Raw genomic sequence first — 17,461 nt, 5'->3', positions numbered from 1 at the left:
ATAAGAGTTAAATTCATTTCTTTAATTTTAATTTAACTTTCTACATTTGATGGCCATGTCAAAAATATGCCTTTCTTCAAGGCTTCCACCTAATTAGTGCTTGTGTTAATTTTGTAGACAAATATTATGACAAGAGGTCTAAAATTTGACTAAAATGATGCACAAGGATGAAAACTGTCTAAAATGAAATCTTCTTGTCTAAAATTTATACATAAATGTAGGTTTGTCTGCTTGACTTAGAACGTATTAGGATAAGTTGATTGTACTGTTAAAATTCTAGGCCTAACAAATACCGAATATCCATTATTATGTTAGTGTTAGCCTTCCTGTGCTGAGTTGGCACAAAGTAGTGTTTGGAGCAGACGATGTTGTTGAACTACTTAACTTCAAACCACAAAAACTTATAAAGAGACCAGATTGCAAACAGTGCCAACTGTAAAGTTCATGTTAATTCCTGAGAAAACACACACAATTGCATGCACTCACACATACACACTTTGGACTATGGCTAAGACTGTATCAAGTTTATATAAAACTGTATTTATTGATTGATAGAGTATATCATGCAAATGCAACATTTTAATTACAGATTGTTCTGGACATTTTCTCAAAGTGTCATTTCATGCCCACAAAGAAAAAGAGTTATGTTTGATCAAGGCCTTAACCAACACCACAGCTCATGGGAGATATGAGGGACCTAATTAAGATAAGGTAGCCTTATGCACAAGCCTGAGATGTAGAGACTATGCAGGAACAACAAAGACTCTTTTTAGCTTAAGATTCCAGGCTTAAACTTTAGACTGTATTGATGTTCCGTTTTGATTTTCACACACCACAAACTCTCTCACAAATGCAAATCTCATATTATCCATCGTCGGTATTCTCAGGTTAAGTGAAAATTAATGGTACATTTGTGAGGAAAGTTTCCCCCACTCATGAGAGGGCTTTCACAGAAGACTTCAAAAAAAACCTTGTGCTTCTAAACTCTACTCTATGCTAAGAATGAGACAATTAGTACATTTGAGCTGGAAAAAAAGTTGGAAATGCTATAAAAATGAGGGCTTGCCATCACAAAGACCAGCACAGAGCTGTGGTGCTGCATCTCCTTAGCCATGGGTGGGCCTGTACTTAGGTCCACCCAGACAAGATGTAAGAATTTTATGATGTTCTGTTGTTAATCCACCTGTGTTTTCACCCCATTTTCTAGTCAATATATATTATAAAATTAAGTAAAATGTTTAAAATGAATATAACCCTAGGTCTATTCTAGCCAATAAACAGTTGCATTAAAAATAATGCATTACATTTATCTGACAGTTTTATCCAAAGCAACTTACAATTATGACTGAGTACATCTTGAGGGTCTTGCTCAGGGGTTCAATAGTGGCAGGATTTGAACTAGCAACCTTATGATTACCTATCAAGTACCTTAACCACTGAGCTACCACTGCTAGCAACTAATTGTCAGCAATCTAAATCAGATGTGAATGAAAGTCACTTGTGGTTTTATGTATGACTACTTCAGTTAGCTTTGTCCAGGCAGAATAAAATGTCAAGTTTCTTCAAGGCTTTCTGCAGAAGTAGGCCAGCAAGACTATACTCCAGTAGAAGATGTTAAGGCAGATGAAAACGAGCTGATGAATATGGTGCTTGATCACTGCTATTTTGTTTGCATGTGTGTTCTCTCACTCCCTCGAATGCTATACACACACACACAAAAAAAACAAAAAAACAACCAAACACACTCCCTTGCTCTGTCTAGATATCATTGTATCTGTGGAGTTGTGCCATTGTTTCTTCTTAGCATGAGCTGAGTTGATTTAGTGAAAATGACAGACTGGTTGCAGTTATGGTTTCAAATCTAAATGTGCCTGTACTTGTTTTGTGTCATAAAGGTGGTGCCATTGTAGGTGAATAATGGATGATAATGGATGCATAACAAACCTGTTGCCATTACAGCATTATGGCGGATGCAGCAGTGTTGGGCAGTAGGGTGTTTAGGCAGTTTGTGTAAGCCACCAACATTTGTTTCAGACTCAACCTGTCAGTTGCTTTTTGGCTGGACCACTGCTCAGTGGGTTGGTTTCTAACTGTGCATCTGACCTTTTTCTCCTCACAGCTAATTAACTAAGCTTTGAACATCACTGTGCCTTCATTAAAGGGAGGAAATCAAGAATGCTGTCTCACCACTGTTTTGGAAAGCGATATATATATATATATATATATATATATATATATAAACCTCAATAGCAAAAACACGTTAAAACCCCTAATCACATGATGAATGAGACAGTAGTAATGAGTTCATAAAAGTATATATAAGTCTGAGGATGTCTGCTACTTATAATTATTGAAAGTGTAAATTATACCTTAGGGGAAACCAGTTATTGTATTTGGTATAGTTAGGATTGCAGAAATAAACAGTATAGTGGTACATGGTACAATTTAAGTGCACTAAACCATGTGAAACACAAGTAGTACGCAGGTACCAGAATCCTGCTGCAAATTATATTTCTGGGATAATAACCTTGATGTTATATGAATACATTCAAAATGTCAGAATGTACACATTCACTATTCTTATCATTTTATTATTAACCTTATTATGCTTTTAAATGTATTTGTATTCAATCTGTGCCAGCCTGCACCGTTCAGGGATGGTTTGCTTATTAAAGGCCAGAGAAGAGGAAGTGCCCTGCGAAACCCTGAGACTCATGGCTAAAGTTGTACACAAGTGGGGGAAATACTGCCTTTTCTAACAGTGTCAATAGCAAACTTTGTCTTTTTGTTTTGTCCATATTTGCATCGGCAGGGTTTTTTCATTTTGTAAACACTGGCCTGGTTTCAGTTAATTGCCTACCCCATCTGCATTTAAAGCTTAGTAAAATTCAGACTGCTTTATTTCCTCTGGTGTATTATGAATAGAGTATTAGAAATGTCAATGTGATACGGGAAAATATTGTAGCAAAAAAAAAGGAAAAAAAAGGAAAAAATGTTCTGTCTTCTGGCCATGTATGATTTCAAAGTATAATAATAACAATACTAATGACATGGACCCACAGACAAGGATTTATTTTTACAAAGGTATTTTTTGTTTAGACAAAACATTTTTTCTGCATTTCATGGGCTTCTCAGTATTTATAAATAGCTACAGGCAACAATACATTTTGTTTGTTTTTCATAGGAATCATCATTACATTAAGCTGAAACTGTGGGTGGAACTCAATGCCAATCAGAGTCACTCCTCATATCTCAAATCAGTGCCAGCTATTGATTTTATGACCAGTGACAATAAATGTAATGAAAAGAAAACTGGCACTTATTTTGCTGTAGAGCTTATGATGAATTAAAGGAATGGTGCAGACTGATACAGAATCAGCTGAAGCAACAAAGACCCTAGAAAACTGCTTACTCAGTATGTACTGCTGTCTATGATTAGGTTTATCAATTTCTACACACAGATTCCTATTCTCGAATTTCATATTTGTTTCCCTGATATTGTGACTTTTAAAAAAACTTTATTTGTGTTATGTTGTGGCAATTAGAGGAGGGTGGGTTCTCTTTCTGAGTCTTGGTTCCTGTCAAGTTTTGTTCCTCTTGCTCTCAGGGGAGCAGCAGAAGCTGCCACTGTGCTGTTTTAATCATGGCATTTACAAACACAGCTGCCACTGTGCTGTTCTGATCATGGCATTTACAAACACAGCTGCCACTATGCTGTTCTGATCATGGCATTTACAAACACAGCTGCCACTATGCTGTTCTGATCATGGCATTTACAAACGCAGCTGCCGCTGTGTCATTTTCAAACACCTTCATAAGTCTATTTGCAGCATTTGATAATTGATCTTATATTTGACAATTACATTCTCACTATTCCTACATTATGTAATGATATAGGCCATACAAGGAGTATAGTACTTGTACAGTACTTACCTATTTTTAATGAAACGGAGAAAACTCTTGCAAAGCAGACTTCCTGCTATGCGATTCTGATCACTGTATTATTGTACTGACAGCCCTCTCTACCGATTGTTACATTCTAAAAGTAAAGAGTTTTGTAATGGATAAAGATACTCTCATTACCCTTAATAACAGCTTTCAGCAGCTCACTTCATATTTGACAACTAAAAGATCCTTTAAATCTGAGGACAATGAGTAAATTGGGCATGTCAAAAAGTTCCCAAAATTCCAAAGTCTACTGTAAAGAGTCTTGACTGGCAGTTCATGTTAGAGAATGAAAAAGGGCCTGTGAGCTCCAGTTCCTCTTACTCTTGTGGACTGGGTACAATTACATGAGGGAAGCCATGAAGCTCTAGGTGAGTGAATGAGGCATGGGGACGTCGACATCAGTAGTTATTAAATAACCTTGACTATTCGAAAATTAGCATAGACTTTGCATGTCACAAAAAGTCCTTACTGGGTATCCTAAGTGACAGGTCAATATATATGCTTATGTATTACTCATGAACTTGCTATTAACCCATATGTATAAGGAAAATTCCTAGATTAAAGCTTAGAGCTAGTTTTTAAATGCACAGAGTTAGATTAAGCCTTGCCTAGCATGGGCTAAAATCATAAAAGGCAAAATAGCTTTGAGGACCCAAGATTTAAAATCAGTCCAATGAATAATTCATTGTTTACAAGGTAGATTATGCCAAGGAGTAGGAGGCTATTCTAGAGATGGTTGTTAAAAATCTGCCCATGTTCTCTTTGATAATTTGTTGACATGCCCCTGCTGTTGTTTGGAAAATAAAAATGACCTCCTCGGAAACCGAAGGTCAGGTAATGCCTAATGAAGGCCCTGTTTTTCTTTTCTATTGATGTCTCCCCCTACCCAGTTAGAATGCATGTGGGCAGACACGAAGTTGCCATGGTAAAGGCCTTTTGGCACAGGATGTGTTTCCTGGATGGAGTGCTGTGTGGAATTTGTAAATGTGTGGCACCTTCAAGCATCATTATCCACTCCCCACCTCCCCATCCCCCATCCCAGCACATGTTAGAGCTAACTGGAGTCTGAAATGTAGTCTGCATTGAATATTTCTTGTGCTTTTGGGGAAAAGGAAGATTAATTGCAATTTAAAATAACATGGACCAGAACAACTTGTTTGGTTTGAATGCTAACATTCAATGGAGATATATTGAGTTATATGCCAAGTGACATTACAAGAACATTTATATAATATGTGTCTGGCAATATTAATATTGATCTTGGTTTTCTGATCAAAAATGAGGTGGCTGAAAATCACTTATCATGTTGTATGGCAAGGTGACAATTAAATGGTTCACAAACCATTTTAGATTTCATTGATTGAAATTATTATTGCATTAAGGATCTAAACTAACAAATCAAAACCTGTTTGTGTGTGGTTGACCCCAGGCCAATTTTAACATGTAGGCCTCTCATCTGAAAGCAGAAAATAAGTTTTACTCATCTGAAATGGGTTTCATCATTCTGGTTTAGCTAAACTTCAGTTACACAGGAAGCTTTCCCAAAATGCAAGAGAGTAGTACAGATCTGTGTTAATGGGCTAGAAATTTTGCACATGGGTTTGTGTTTTAATGCCTTTGAAATCCAAGTAATGAAATGCCACTAAGTGCACCATATGGGCTAAACTTTCCAAAGCTTCAGTCAGTGCACAGTTGGTTTGCTTCAGCAAAGACATCAATAGCCATCTAATGTTATGTGAATGTGACACTCACTATTGCATTGTAGCTGTTGGGGTGTAAGTCTCAATGTTGATGTGTTACTGTCCTCTGTGGGTTCTCTTTTAATTGCCTGTAATGATTGCCATAACACAGCTGCCCACCTTGAGCTAACGACACTGACAAAACCTGGAGGCTGTTGTCTCCCTCTGTTGCTGGCGAAATCAGAAGCATGCACACACACTGTTGCATGTTGTTAAGGTAAAGGAAAGATCCAGGGAATGCTGAGTGACGGGGAACAGTTGGAGGGATAATGAGACTCAAGACAAAGGCAGACTTAGGAAGTGGGTTTAACAGTTGCTGAACATAAAGTCGAAGCTCTGAATTAGTCATGTAAAGCTTCGGATTTAAAGCCATTCTGGTGCAACTGTGATTCGGACTCATTAATAGAACTGCAATCACAGATATTGACTTGAACATTGCTTCTGCTTTATGGTTTATGTCTGTTTCTCTTATCACAGTACAAATCCTACCTGAGTATGAAACCTTGTGCCATTCCATAATAAATGCCAGCATATGGCTGCAGTGTGCCATGCAAAACTGAGTTAACTCCATGGTGAATGGGCTTTGCGGGAGATGGCTGCTTCTCCTGACAGATTCACCAGAGGAGAAATTGGCAGACGCTTTGTTCTTCCTTTGCCTGTAGAAGAGCAGTCGTCTGAGCATCCACCTGGAGTTTTGAAAGGCGTCTCACCTGTCCGCTGTCTCCTTGTGACAGGTTTACGCATTGAAAGCTGGTGACATTACAAAGGCTGGGAGACTTTAATGAGCCAGCGTGCTCGGCCCGTCAAGGCAGTTGGGTGTCAAGAATGAAGCTCATAATAGCATGGCCGTCCAGGCTCCACTGAACATTTCCCACTGTTATGGTAATGGGCTTACTTTTGCCTCACTAAAGACTGGTGCCATTTTGCAGTGCTGTTATTTTTATCTCCCTTCCCTCATATTTGTTTGAAATTATCTTGAAATGACCGGCTAAATGTTTAGCCGTGCATTGTATCACTTGATCCTTTCACATGCAGATACTAGGTTTGCCTTTGAAAACAAGTGAAGCAACATTTGGATCTCTGAATGGAAGCCTTTGCAGTACATTTTCTTCCCCAATCTTTCTACTTTAAATGGCCAGAGTGCAGTCTATATGGAAACTATTACTATGGATGCTTCCAACACTTGAGTCAAGAAGTAAGGTCTTCTAGATTTGAGCAGAGACTTAGAACAGTATCAAGGGTCAGGAGGATATTTCAAATTGGACTCCTTTTTCTAAAAGCAACTCAGCATGAAAGAAGGAATGCATCAGTGGATGCTCACTGGTCAAGGGGCCAGAGGTTGTCCCCTTCATGCGTTCAGCCAACAGCAAAAAGGAATGCACCTAAAGCCAAGAGCGGACTCTTTCAAATGGTAATCAATTCAGCTGCAAAGGTAGAGAGATGCCTCAAGGGTTGATTCGGTAAGACAGAGATGTTACATCCACTTCAGAGGCCTGTATCAGCCGAGCTCCAGCTGTCTTTTGCTATTTGTTTTGAATTCCAGAACTATTCTCTGCACTGGATGGAGGCAGCAGTTTGGGGGTTTGCCTTCTTGGCAGGTGAAGCAGCTGTCAATACAAGGAAAATCAACTCACAAAATTGTTTCAATAATAGCAGATCTGATAATGTAAACATGCCTTCTTTATGGCCACTGTTGTGATTAAATTGACATTACAATTCATTCCGAGTGCAAGCTGTTGTTCTTTGGGATATGGAATGAGGGACAGCAGCCAGCTATCATCATATTCTGTGTAATTGCTTTTTGACTGATGTGAAACTGCAATTGAATTGAATCAGCACAGATTAGCAGCTGAGATTCAGGGCCCATTCTGACACCACAGAAAAGGAATCAATTGTGGAACATCCCTGCTTTTGAACACTTTAATAGCTGTTAAGAGAACTAATCTCAGTTGCTGTATATGAATGCTCACATAACTCCTTGCAACAGTATTTACAAAGCTTTTCCTCTGGTACCATTTATACAAAAGTTAAAATACTGTTCATTTGCTAAATGTTCTAAAGCTATGGCATTTTATGTCCCAGAGTGCATATTGTCTTTGCATAAGTCCAAGTCTCGACCCTAGTCTCTAACGCTAGAGAAAATATATGTACTAGGAATCTACTTATTCATTTTAACCGAAATGAAAGCTCTTTCTAAAAGTGAGCTTCTCAAGCCAGGACAGTTTAATTATCCACCAATATTGACATTCTTTAAAGTGTTGATTTAAGGGAGCTCCTGTTCTGTCATTTTATATTTGTACATTGTGTAACATAGACTCATTTTCAGAGGACTTTACTGTGTAGAAATAATGGCTGTGCAAATAGCTCCTTTTCATACAGAGTTTAAAACAGGACAGCAAACAGCATAAAAGCTCTGTGTATAGTTAGCAGATGAAGCTGTTTGACCTTTTCAAGATTTGATTGTGAATTTGTTGCAGGGCACAAGAGGAGAAAACAGTGATGTACAGACTTACTACCAGGAATCCAGTTACAATCAACCTAGCTCTTACTCTCCCTACAAATTGTCTGTCCAGAGGTGTATGTGTGTGTGTGTGTGTGTGTGTGTGTGTGTGTGTGTGTGTGTGTGCGTGTGTGAGTAGGAGAGCATTTTACTTTATATGACACACCATGTTCAATATAACCTAGAGCCCTCGAGTTATTTCTTTATTTAAAAGTAGAACTAAACCTCAAGGCAGGCAGCTGGACATTGAAGAGTATGAGCTGAAATGTGAGTCCTTAAAGAAGTGAGCTGTACTGACCCTAGGGGATGCAAGAAGACCCCTTTTGTGTGGAAGCAGACTGCAGTCAAATCTTATAGTAGAATATAAGGCATGATCCTTAGTGATGCTTTAATAGCTCTGACAGCTACTGGAAAAAGAGGTGTCAACGTGCTGTCAGGTTCTGGCTTTTGTACAATGGACAGGCAAAACCTTCAACAGTGGACAGTATTACAAGGTTGTTAAACTGAATGTAAAGATATTGGAAAGCTAAAAAAGAACCTATGGCATAAGATGTACATGTTTGTCTTTCATGTTTGTTGTTACCATTTATATATATTGCTAAGATTACCTCCTGAAAACCTCTGTAGTTCATTTCTATGCTACAATTAAATTCATTTGTCTTTTCTAAGCAGTATTATGACTGTTTAATAAAATAAAAATAACATAGTAACAACAGTCAATTCAACCCATTTGACAGATAGCAGCATTGCACCATGTAACCATATATATTTTCACATTAATCATAGACCATTCATCCATTTCATATTCCATCTCTTCTGTCCATTCTTTGGTTTGCATCAGAGCCAGTTCTGTGTGATCTTGGGGAATTTCTGTGTGCTGACCATCTGACCTGTGTCTCTGCGGGCTGGCTCTGTGACGGAGAGCCTGACTGTCCAGATGGCTCTGATGAGGCCCTGGATAGATGTAAGTAACTCATACATCACTAAACATGGCTGTACCACCACAAACAGCATATCCCTAAATGCACATTTATAGAAAAATATAATATTACTGCAATAACATAAGCAACATATAGATTACAAAAAGATTGTTACTTGATAGAATAAGGTAAATAAATATTTAATAAGACATTTTCATAAAATGAGAGCCTTCTTATTGCAACTTTTAAGCATATTCATGAAAAGATTGATCAGTGTGTGTGGTATGACTACACCCAATTACTTTATGTTGGTGTTGGATTTTCCTGCAAGCATTAATTTATTCCATATCCCTGGCACAGTGGGCCGACTCTTCCCTCCTCTGATATTCCATTATCATTTAGATTAATCATGCTGGCTCCATTTTATTTACCCTGCCTCTGAATGGAAGCCATACTTATTTATCATGGGAATTTTGAGTAGCTCATTATCATGGATTATGTATTGATAGGAAATGGAATTAAACTTGTCTTTCCTTAGAAAATGAGGTCTAATTTTCTCATTTGCACGGGTGCAGCAACTCCCCAAGTGTAAAGAAAATGTTGTAGGAACGTTCTGATAATGGTAATAATGCCAGTTTCTGTCTAATGAATTTTTAAATTTAGTTTTGTTCCTATGTTCCTGTTTTAAACATTTATAACTACTTATACGTGAAATGATGCTCCTTGTTCTTTTATAATGTAGGCCATTTCTGTCCTTTGATTTTAAGGAATTAGAAGGAATAAGTAGAATGCATATCATGAAAAAGACAAAACTCATTAGACTGCAATTTTATCAATTTTATATACCACTTGTATTATTTAGTTTAGCTAAAACGGAGCATAAACGTAGCCATCTTTACTTCAGAACCTCACTTACCACATGCCTTCTCTTCTAGACCCCTTGAAATTCAACTCTCTCACAAACTAAGACCAGCTAATCTCAAAATAAATGTTTTAATAAACTCAGATATTCTTATGCTTCTCACTGTGTAAGGGGATACTGCTCAGGGGCTTCCATGGTAGGTTTGTCCATAAACACTCTGTTCACATGCTGTATCATGTTGTGACATAAAAATGCTTATTCAAGGATTTGATGCAAGACGATGTTGGCACTCACGTAAAGGTATTATACATAAATCCTTTCTAGCCCTGGCCCTGTATATTAATTCATGATGGAGGAGTACATCATTGTAGTTGTGAAGGTGTAACGGTCCGTGGGCAGTTATGTGGCATTATTTATGATCTTTAAGAATTACAAAGCTCTTGAGCTTGACTGAGATACTGTTCTGCTGTAAGGTGCGTGTGTGTGTGTTGTGTGTGTGTGCAAGTGTGTGCGTGTGCGTGTGCATATGTGCATGCGTGCTGCCTCAGTTTCTTTTCTTAAATTTGGTCAGTCCAGTGAAGGCATGTCTGAGTTCTGTCACCACAGAGAAATGTAATCACCTCATTCCAGGCCTCCAGGGAAGGGCTACATAGTGTGTCTAGTGGCATGTGGCCAGGGGGCCCTGACTTAGCCTCTCGTCCAGCACCCCTTCGAGAGCAGCCGGACTACTGGGGTTACTGCTTAGCTCTAATGGGGAGAGGAAAGTGTGATGAAAGCCCTGGAATGCTCCAGACTGCACCACTCACCACGATAAGGTGGAATCTTTTCAGCTCACTTCCAAGCTGAGCTGTTTTTGCTGCCGAGAATGAGGGTGGTTAACCTCGTATTTGCCTCTTAACATTACGAGATGTTGATTGCCAAAAGAGACAATGAACTACAAAGTATTGCTTGGTTTACATGTTTATTTTTCTCATACATAATGCACACATAAAACACTGGAGTTGCAGGGGCTGATTTATGTCAAGTAGCAATACACTGCAATAAACTAAATAAATATTGCAATAAAATGCAATAAATGGCATGTAAAGTACAATTTGTGATGCCAATTCTTTTGTTTTCTTATTGTTATAACTGTATGCAGTGACAGAACAATTATTTCAGTTAAAGTGTAACTAACTTTTAGTTATATGTACTTGAGAAATGGCCTATCAGTGAAACTGCAGATGATGGTGTTATTACCCCTGATGTCAGCCTTTTAAACCACACAGAAGTAAGGTAGAATTTAATGTGCACTCTGCTGCTGGCATATTCTGCTGGCCACTCTTATATTAAAATAAATAGATAGTAAATGTTTCCATTTCCTGGGAATTGGCACCTGAAGGAAAGAGGTTTGGGAGGTAATGTAGCGTAGCATCTTGTTACTGAGCTGAAGGACAACCATTTTGCATTGTGCAATATTTACCTCTGTGGCTAACAGCAAAATTCAGCTGAACAGAATGGTGAATGGCTGGAATGAATGAATATATATATATATATATATATATATATATATATATATATATATATATATATATATATATATATATATATATAATATATATATATATATATATATATATATATATATAATGTTAAATTCACCACTCTCCCTCCTCCAGGTGGTCTTATTTTCCTACAAGTTCAGGGAAATTGAGGGTCCTGATTAGAATCTTAACTATTCCCAATGCATAGCTCTTCTGGATGGAGATATCAGATGTTGTTCCTAGGATCTCTCCCCGTTGGGTCTAAACCCCTATGTTTTGATTACCATGGGAACCATTGCCTTCACCTTCTACATCTTTTCTAGCTCCTCTTAAACCTTAGCATTTTTTGAGCTTTTCATTTTCCTTGTTCCTGATGTTGTAGTCACTCGGGATTGCTACATCTATCACTACATCTTTCTTTGTCCATTACTACTATGTCTAGTTGGTTATCCATTACCATTTTGTCTGGATCTGGAAGTCCCCATAGGATCTTTGCTCGGTCATTCTCCACCACCCTGGGGTATATCCCACTTTGAATTTAGACCTGACCACTTTGACGTTCCTGCCTGTATCTGGCACAGATGTTTCTGTATACCACGCTAGCCACTTGGTTATAGTGTTCCATGTACACTCTGCCTGCTAGCATCTTGCAGTTATGTGCTGGAGTGTCTCAGGAACATCTTTACACAGCCTGCATTTGGGGAACATCTTTACACAGCCTGCCCAGTGTGGTAGATCCCAGCCTCTATTGATCTTGTATTCAAGGCTTGTTCTTGTACTGCCATGATTAGTGCTTCCATGCTGTCTTTCAGTGCAGCCTTTTGCAGCTATTGGTAGGATTTCTCCATATCAGCCATTTCTACTATTTGCCGGTGGTGTGTTATTCCTCAGCCCCCATCCTTCCTCTTAGTGTACAGTCTCAGAGTGCTGGATTTGTGATGAAACCCTCTCAGCATTGTGAGGAGTTTCCTTGTATCTGATGACTCATAGAACATAGGTGTTGATAGCCTTGATCTTGTTCTTCTCATTCAGCTGACTTCTAAAGACCTGCCTCACTTTGTAGGTATTTGGCAGTAGGTGCTTACCCTGTTCATGATTCACATTCACCTGTGGGATTCCATGGTACTTGTAGCTGCCCTCAACATCTGTTATGTTACCTTCTGGTAGTATGATACCCCCTGTTCTAGCTACCTTCTCTCTCCTTGTAACCGTCTGACCATACTTATCCAGTCTGAATGGCATACTGATGACCTTGCTGTATACCCTGATGTGATGGATTAGTGAATTGGTGTCTCATTCACTTATGGAATACAGATTGATGTCATCCATGTAGAGGAGGTGGCTGATGGTTGCTACATTTCATATCTGGTATCTGTAGCCACTCTTGGTGATGATCTCACTGGGGGGATTCAGCCCTATGCAGAACAGCAGCAGGGACAGGGCATCTCCTTGGTGAATCTCACACTTGATGGTGACTCATGCTATTGATTTGAAGTTGGCCTCTATGATTGTCTTCCACAGCCCCATTGTGTTTTTGATGAAGGCTCTTAAAGAGTCCTCTTGATGTTATACAGCCTCAACAATTCCAGGATCCATGTGTGGGGAACTTGTTCTTGTAATTCTTGTAGTTCTTGTAATCAATTCAGGTGATGCACAGGCTAGGCTGCCTGATCTTACAGTCTCACGTGACTGTTTTATCCACCAGTAGCTGGTGCTGGGCTCCTCTGGTGATTTTGCCAATGCCTTTCCAGTCTCTGCTGGAAAGGCATTGTGCCATGTGCCTACTCATCTTAACTGCAATGATGCCTGATGGTAGGCAGGTTATCGGCCAGTAGTTGGATAGAATTGTTTCTTTCTGGGTCCTTCAGGATTGGGATTGTCCATCTATTGTCCATTGTCTGTCCATTTAATCCATTAGCAGCTCGTCCAATATTGCTGCCAGGTGCTCAAGGAGTGAATCATGGAGTTATTCAACCAGTATGTGTGGACTGTGTCAGGACTGTCCAGCCTTCATACTTCAGAACCATTCTTGGACATCTGGTAGCATGATGGTTACTGGATCTTGTTCAGGGAGGTTACTGTGGTCTGCTCTCAGGTTCAGTAATGACTAGGCATTGTTGTGTTATACTGCTTTCTCCCATGGTGGGTCTGTTCTTGTCCTATTACCCTGCCACTGAGAGTACACTTTGGGTCTCCAAGGCCTCAGGTATGGACAGCTTCTTGTACATCTCAGGTCCCTTCATCACACCTTTCCACATTTCTGACTTCTCTCCGTTATCCATGGATGATACTGCTGCTTGATAATGATCATCTTGAAGCCAAACATCTCAAGTATCACTGTTGCTATGGCATTTATCAGATGGTTGTTCTCAGTGATGGCTGCAGTAGTGATTGTCTGTAGTTGTTCTACCTTCAGATCTTCCAGCAGCCTTTCAGGTACTTCACTTGGTTTTTGTATTTTGCTATCTGTTGCTAGTTTGTGCAGCTTAGCCATTTTCTTCATTCTCAGGCCAGCAGCTCTGATGTTGGGCTTGGTGCATGGATACATTAGGTGTTGACACCCTACAATCTGAGTGCTGAAGCAAAAATTTAAACTCATCAGACCAGGCAACATTTTTCCAATTTGCTATTGTATAATTTTGGTGAGCCCATGTCAATTTAACCTCAGTTTCCTGTTCTTAGATGACAGGTGTGGCACCCTGTGTGTTCTTCTGCTGCTGTATCCCATCTGCTTCAACATTCAACATTTTGTGTGCTGAGAGATGCTCTTCTGCACACCCCAGTTGTATCGACTGATTATTTGAGTTACTGTTGCCTTTCTATCAGCTCAAACCACTCTGGCCATTCTCCTCTGACCCGTGGCATCAACAACACCTTTTCACACAGAGAACTGATGCTTACTTACATAGGATGGTCAGAAAAAGAGAAAATATCCACTTTACAATTTTGAATCTCTCTCTCTCTCTCTCTCTCTCTCTCTCTCTCTCTCTCTCTCTATATATATATATATATATATATATATATATATATATATATATATATATATATATATATATATATATATAAAATTTAATGATGGCAATGTAAGCACGAAGATTTCAAGATAATCCTTTCAATTTACTGGAAGCCTCTGCACTGTGAGTCTTCTTCACTTCCACAGCCTGATGCCATCTGCTTTGGTGCTGCAAATAAATAAGCCTATCAAAGAAAGACCATCCAAACTCTTCTCTTTGTGTATCTGGTAGAGCTTAATACTCCTAAAACTTTGTAATGCGATTTTTAGTTTGAAGTTTGAGTTATTTTCAACAATATATGCAGTTAAGATGAGTGACTGAGAGATTGAAAAATGAATATTAGGGCAGTGTTCGGTCACAATAAAGCTCAAACTGAAGGGTATGATGACATTCTGATCTTTGTGCTGCTTGCTTACTATGGAAATGCACTTGACTTTATATATTTATAGCATTGAATGCTTATCATAAAAAGCGAAAGGTTTAAGTGACATTCCTATTAAGAATGCAATTATTTCATGAGCCACAAATGATGAGGTTTACCAAACATTGTAATTTGTCATCCGTAGTCCCACACTTTTTTAATGTCTCGTTTTTCTCTTCTCTACAGCTCCACATTTCTTCTGTTACTCCTCAGCTCAAATTTGTTAGGGATAAACGTCCCTCTTGTTACTGGAAACCTTCATCAAAGAGCATATTTCAAAATCTACTGTCATGGCACCATCATGTGACATCAAACTACTAAAGCTTACATTAGCCCCCCAACTCACCACTGCAACCTAAACGTAAGAAGAACTCCACCATGTAACACCAGACTGTAGAAACAGGTATAGATTCCACTGGGATACACTCGCTGCCAAGTTGATGACAAAGTATAACTTGCTTTCTTTTTGAAAATTTGTCAGTTTTCTACATAACTCTTATCTATTTCAGAAGCCCCACTTCTCTATGTTCCCTTTATACTTCATTTAGAACTACCAACATCTGCATAAGTTTCATTATACTAATGGACCTGTCTCTGCACAAGTTTAGCAGCTCATTAATTCATTGGTCATTTTGTGAATCAGTAAACAGTACTCCAATTATTTAGCAGTGATAAGTAACAAATAGCTTACTACAACTACACTGCATACCTTAGGTCAGTCACTCGAATATTTAGACTAATTGTGTAATTACTATGGCTAAAACAATTTTGAATTGAACTAGCACTTATCACTATAAGAGTTCTATCCATAAGAGGATTATTTTAAAGCATTTTGTTAGATGTTTGTGTAGATCATTTGTATACATTATAATTTTGTATTTTTGGGGATCTCCATTCATAAATATTATTATTATTATTAGTTGCATTTATATAGTACCTTTTTCAAACTCGAGGATGCTTTACAAATATCACTCTCTTTTAAACAAAATTGTTTTTTAATTACTATTTTTTTACACACTTGATGAGAAGCGGCAGCCAATTTTGCACGCAGCGTACTCTCGATGAGAAACCACGGCCCCCTGGGGGACTGAGAAAGGGAAGGGAAAGAGATTAAGACCAGGACAGAGCACCAAACATCACTGGACATACATGCACCCGTAACCTCCATGTTTTTGCACTGTGGGAGGAAACCGGAGACCTTGGAGGAAACCCACACAGACATGGAAACCACCCATGTTCATTTAAAGCATTTGTCTTATTCATATGACAGATATCTTAACTCAGTAATGGGCTCCATGTACAATACAATACACAACATTGTTGCAGACAGATGTGATTTAAGAACTCATATTTAAAGTTGAACTGTGTAATGTTGAGGCTTTTGTCACTCCAGTTCCCTAAGGACAACTGTCTGCGGGCATCTCAAGAAAGAAGGTCTCAAGCTAGTTATAAAACAATGTTATGAAAATTGATAAGCAAGGTACATTTCACAGAAATTAAGAAACAACTGGATTTACATAGAGAAATGAAATGCTCTAGATTAATGGAAGATATATGTATGCGCATAACTACCCTTCAGAATGGGGTAAGAGTTTCCCTCCGCAATTGTATTGGGTGGGCACAAGTATTACTGTGTTCAACAGTACATTTATTCTCACGATAATGGACTGGAAGACTTGAAAACTATGCTGTAAAAGAATGCAGTCTTTTTGGCGAATAATCATTTGCAGAAAAGTCACAGTTTTGGCTCGCACTCTCCTGCTCCAAAGAAGCCATGTATTATTTATGTGACTGACATGAATGCAAAGGTGTCCCCCTTGGAATAGAGCCCATACAGAATATGTACATAATAGCAGACAATACTAGAACATTTGGAAATATTGAAATTCCATCAGCTTTGCCGTGGGTCTGAACACAAACCCATGGGAGTGTATATAAGGGACACTGTGACGGGCTGGTGCCCAGTGTTTAAAAATGCATGGCTCTGTGAAGGTGCTGATTCCCCTGCAGGGCTTTGGCCATGATGTATGGACACTTTATTGAACAGTGAGTAGTTTTGAATGTGATATATTGAGATTCGGTGGTTTGGAAGGCGTACCCGGTTGGAGGAAGTGATGGCTCCATTTCACTGGACGTTGATTACATTACTTGGTGATGATGAATGAGTTTAATTAAATTCCATCTATGATTTACGGAGAATACGTGGTCAGTGGAAGCAGAGGAACAACAGGCTCAGTGTGTTATTGTGTGAGTGAGCTAATGCTGTGCTTGTGCTTGGGCAATGAGACCAAACCTTTGTGTTTACACAAATATGGCCAGTGTTTTTGATTGTATTCCTCTAACCGGAGGATGGTTTAAGGTACAAGGGTTTTGTTTGTTGCAGGTTTTCATGCTTAAAAGAAAAGCATGGCACTGATCTGATCTTTGTGAACATGTAATTGAGTTTGAGCTAGTTTCTCAGTCTTACAACTGTAGTTAGGCACTTAGTGATTAATTAAAGAACCATCAGATTTCATTGCCTTTATTTTAGGCTA

At 38.7% G+C, this 17,461-nt stretch overlaps 1 protein-coding gene across 1 annotated transcript in view; it reads left to right on the top strand.

Moving 5' to 3' along the window:
- Positions 1-17,461, top strand: part of lrp1bb (low density lipoprotein receptor-related protein 1Bb) — a 217,304-nt gene that overhangs the window by 58,548 nt on the left and 141,295 nt on the right. Inside the window, 1 exon segment of the mRNA XM_027032840.2 lies at positions 9,029-9,151. Within this exon segment, the coding sequence (XP_026888641.2) occupies positions 9,029-9,151 (123 nt within the window).

The sequence above is a fragment of the Electrophorus electricus genome, chromosome 25, assembly GCF_013358815.1.
Source record: "Electrophorus electricus isolate fEleEle1 chromosome 25, fEleEle1.pri, whole genome shotgun sequence".
Lineage (NCBI taxonomy): Eukaryota > Metazoa > Chordata > Actinopteri > Gymnotiformes > Gymnotidae > Electrophorus > Electrophorus electricus.
The sequence above is the reverse complement of the archived record's forward strand: the minus strand, read 5'-3'. Positions and strand labels throughout refer to the sequence as shown.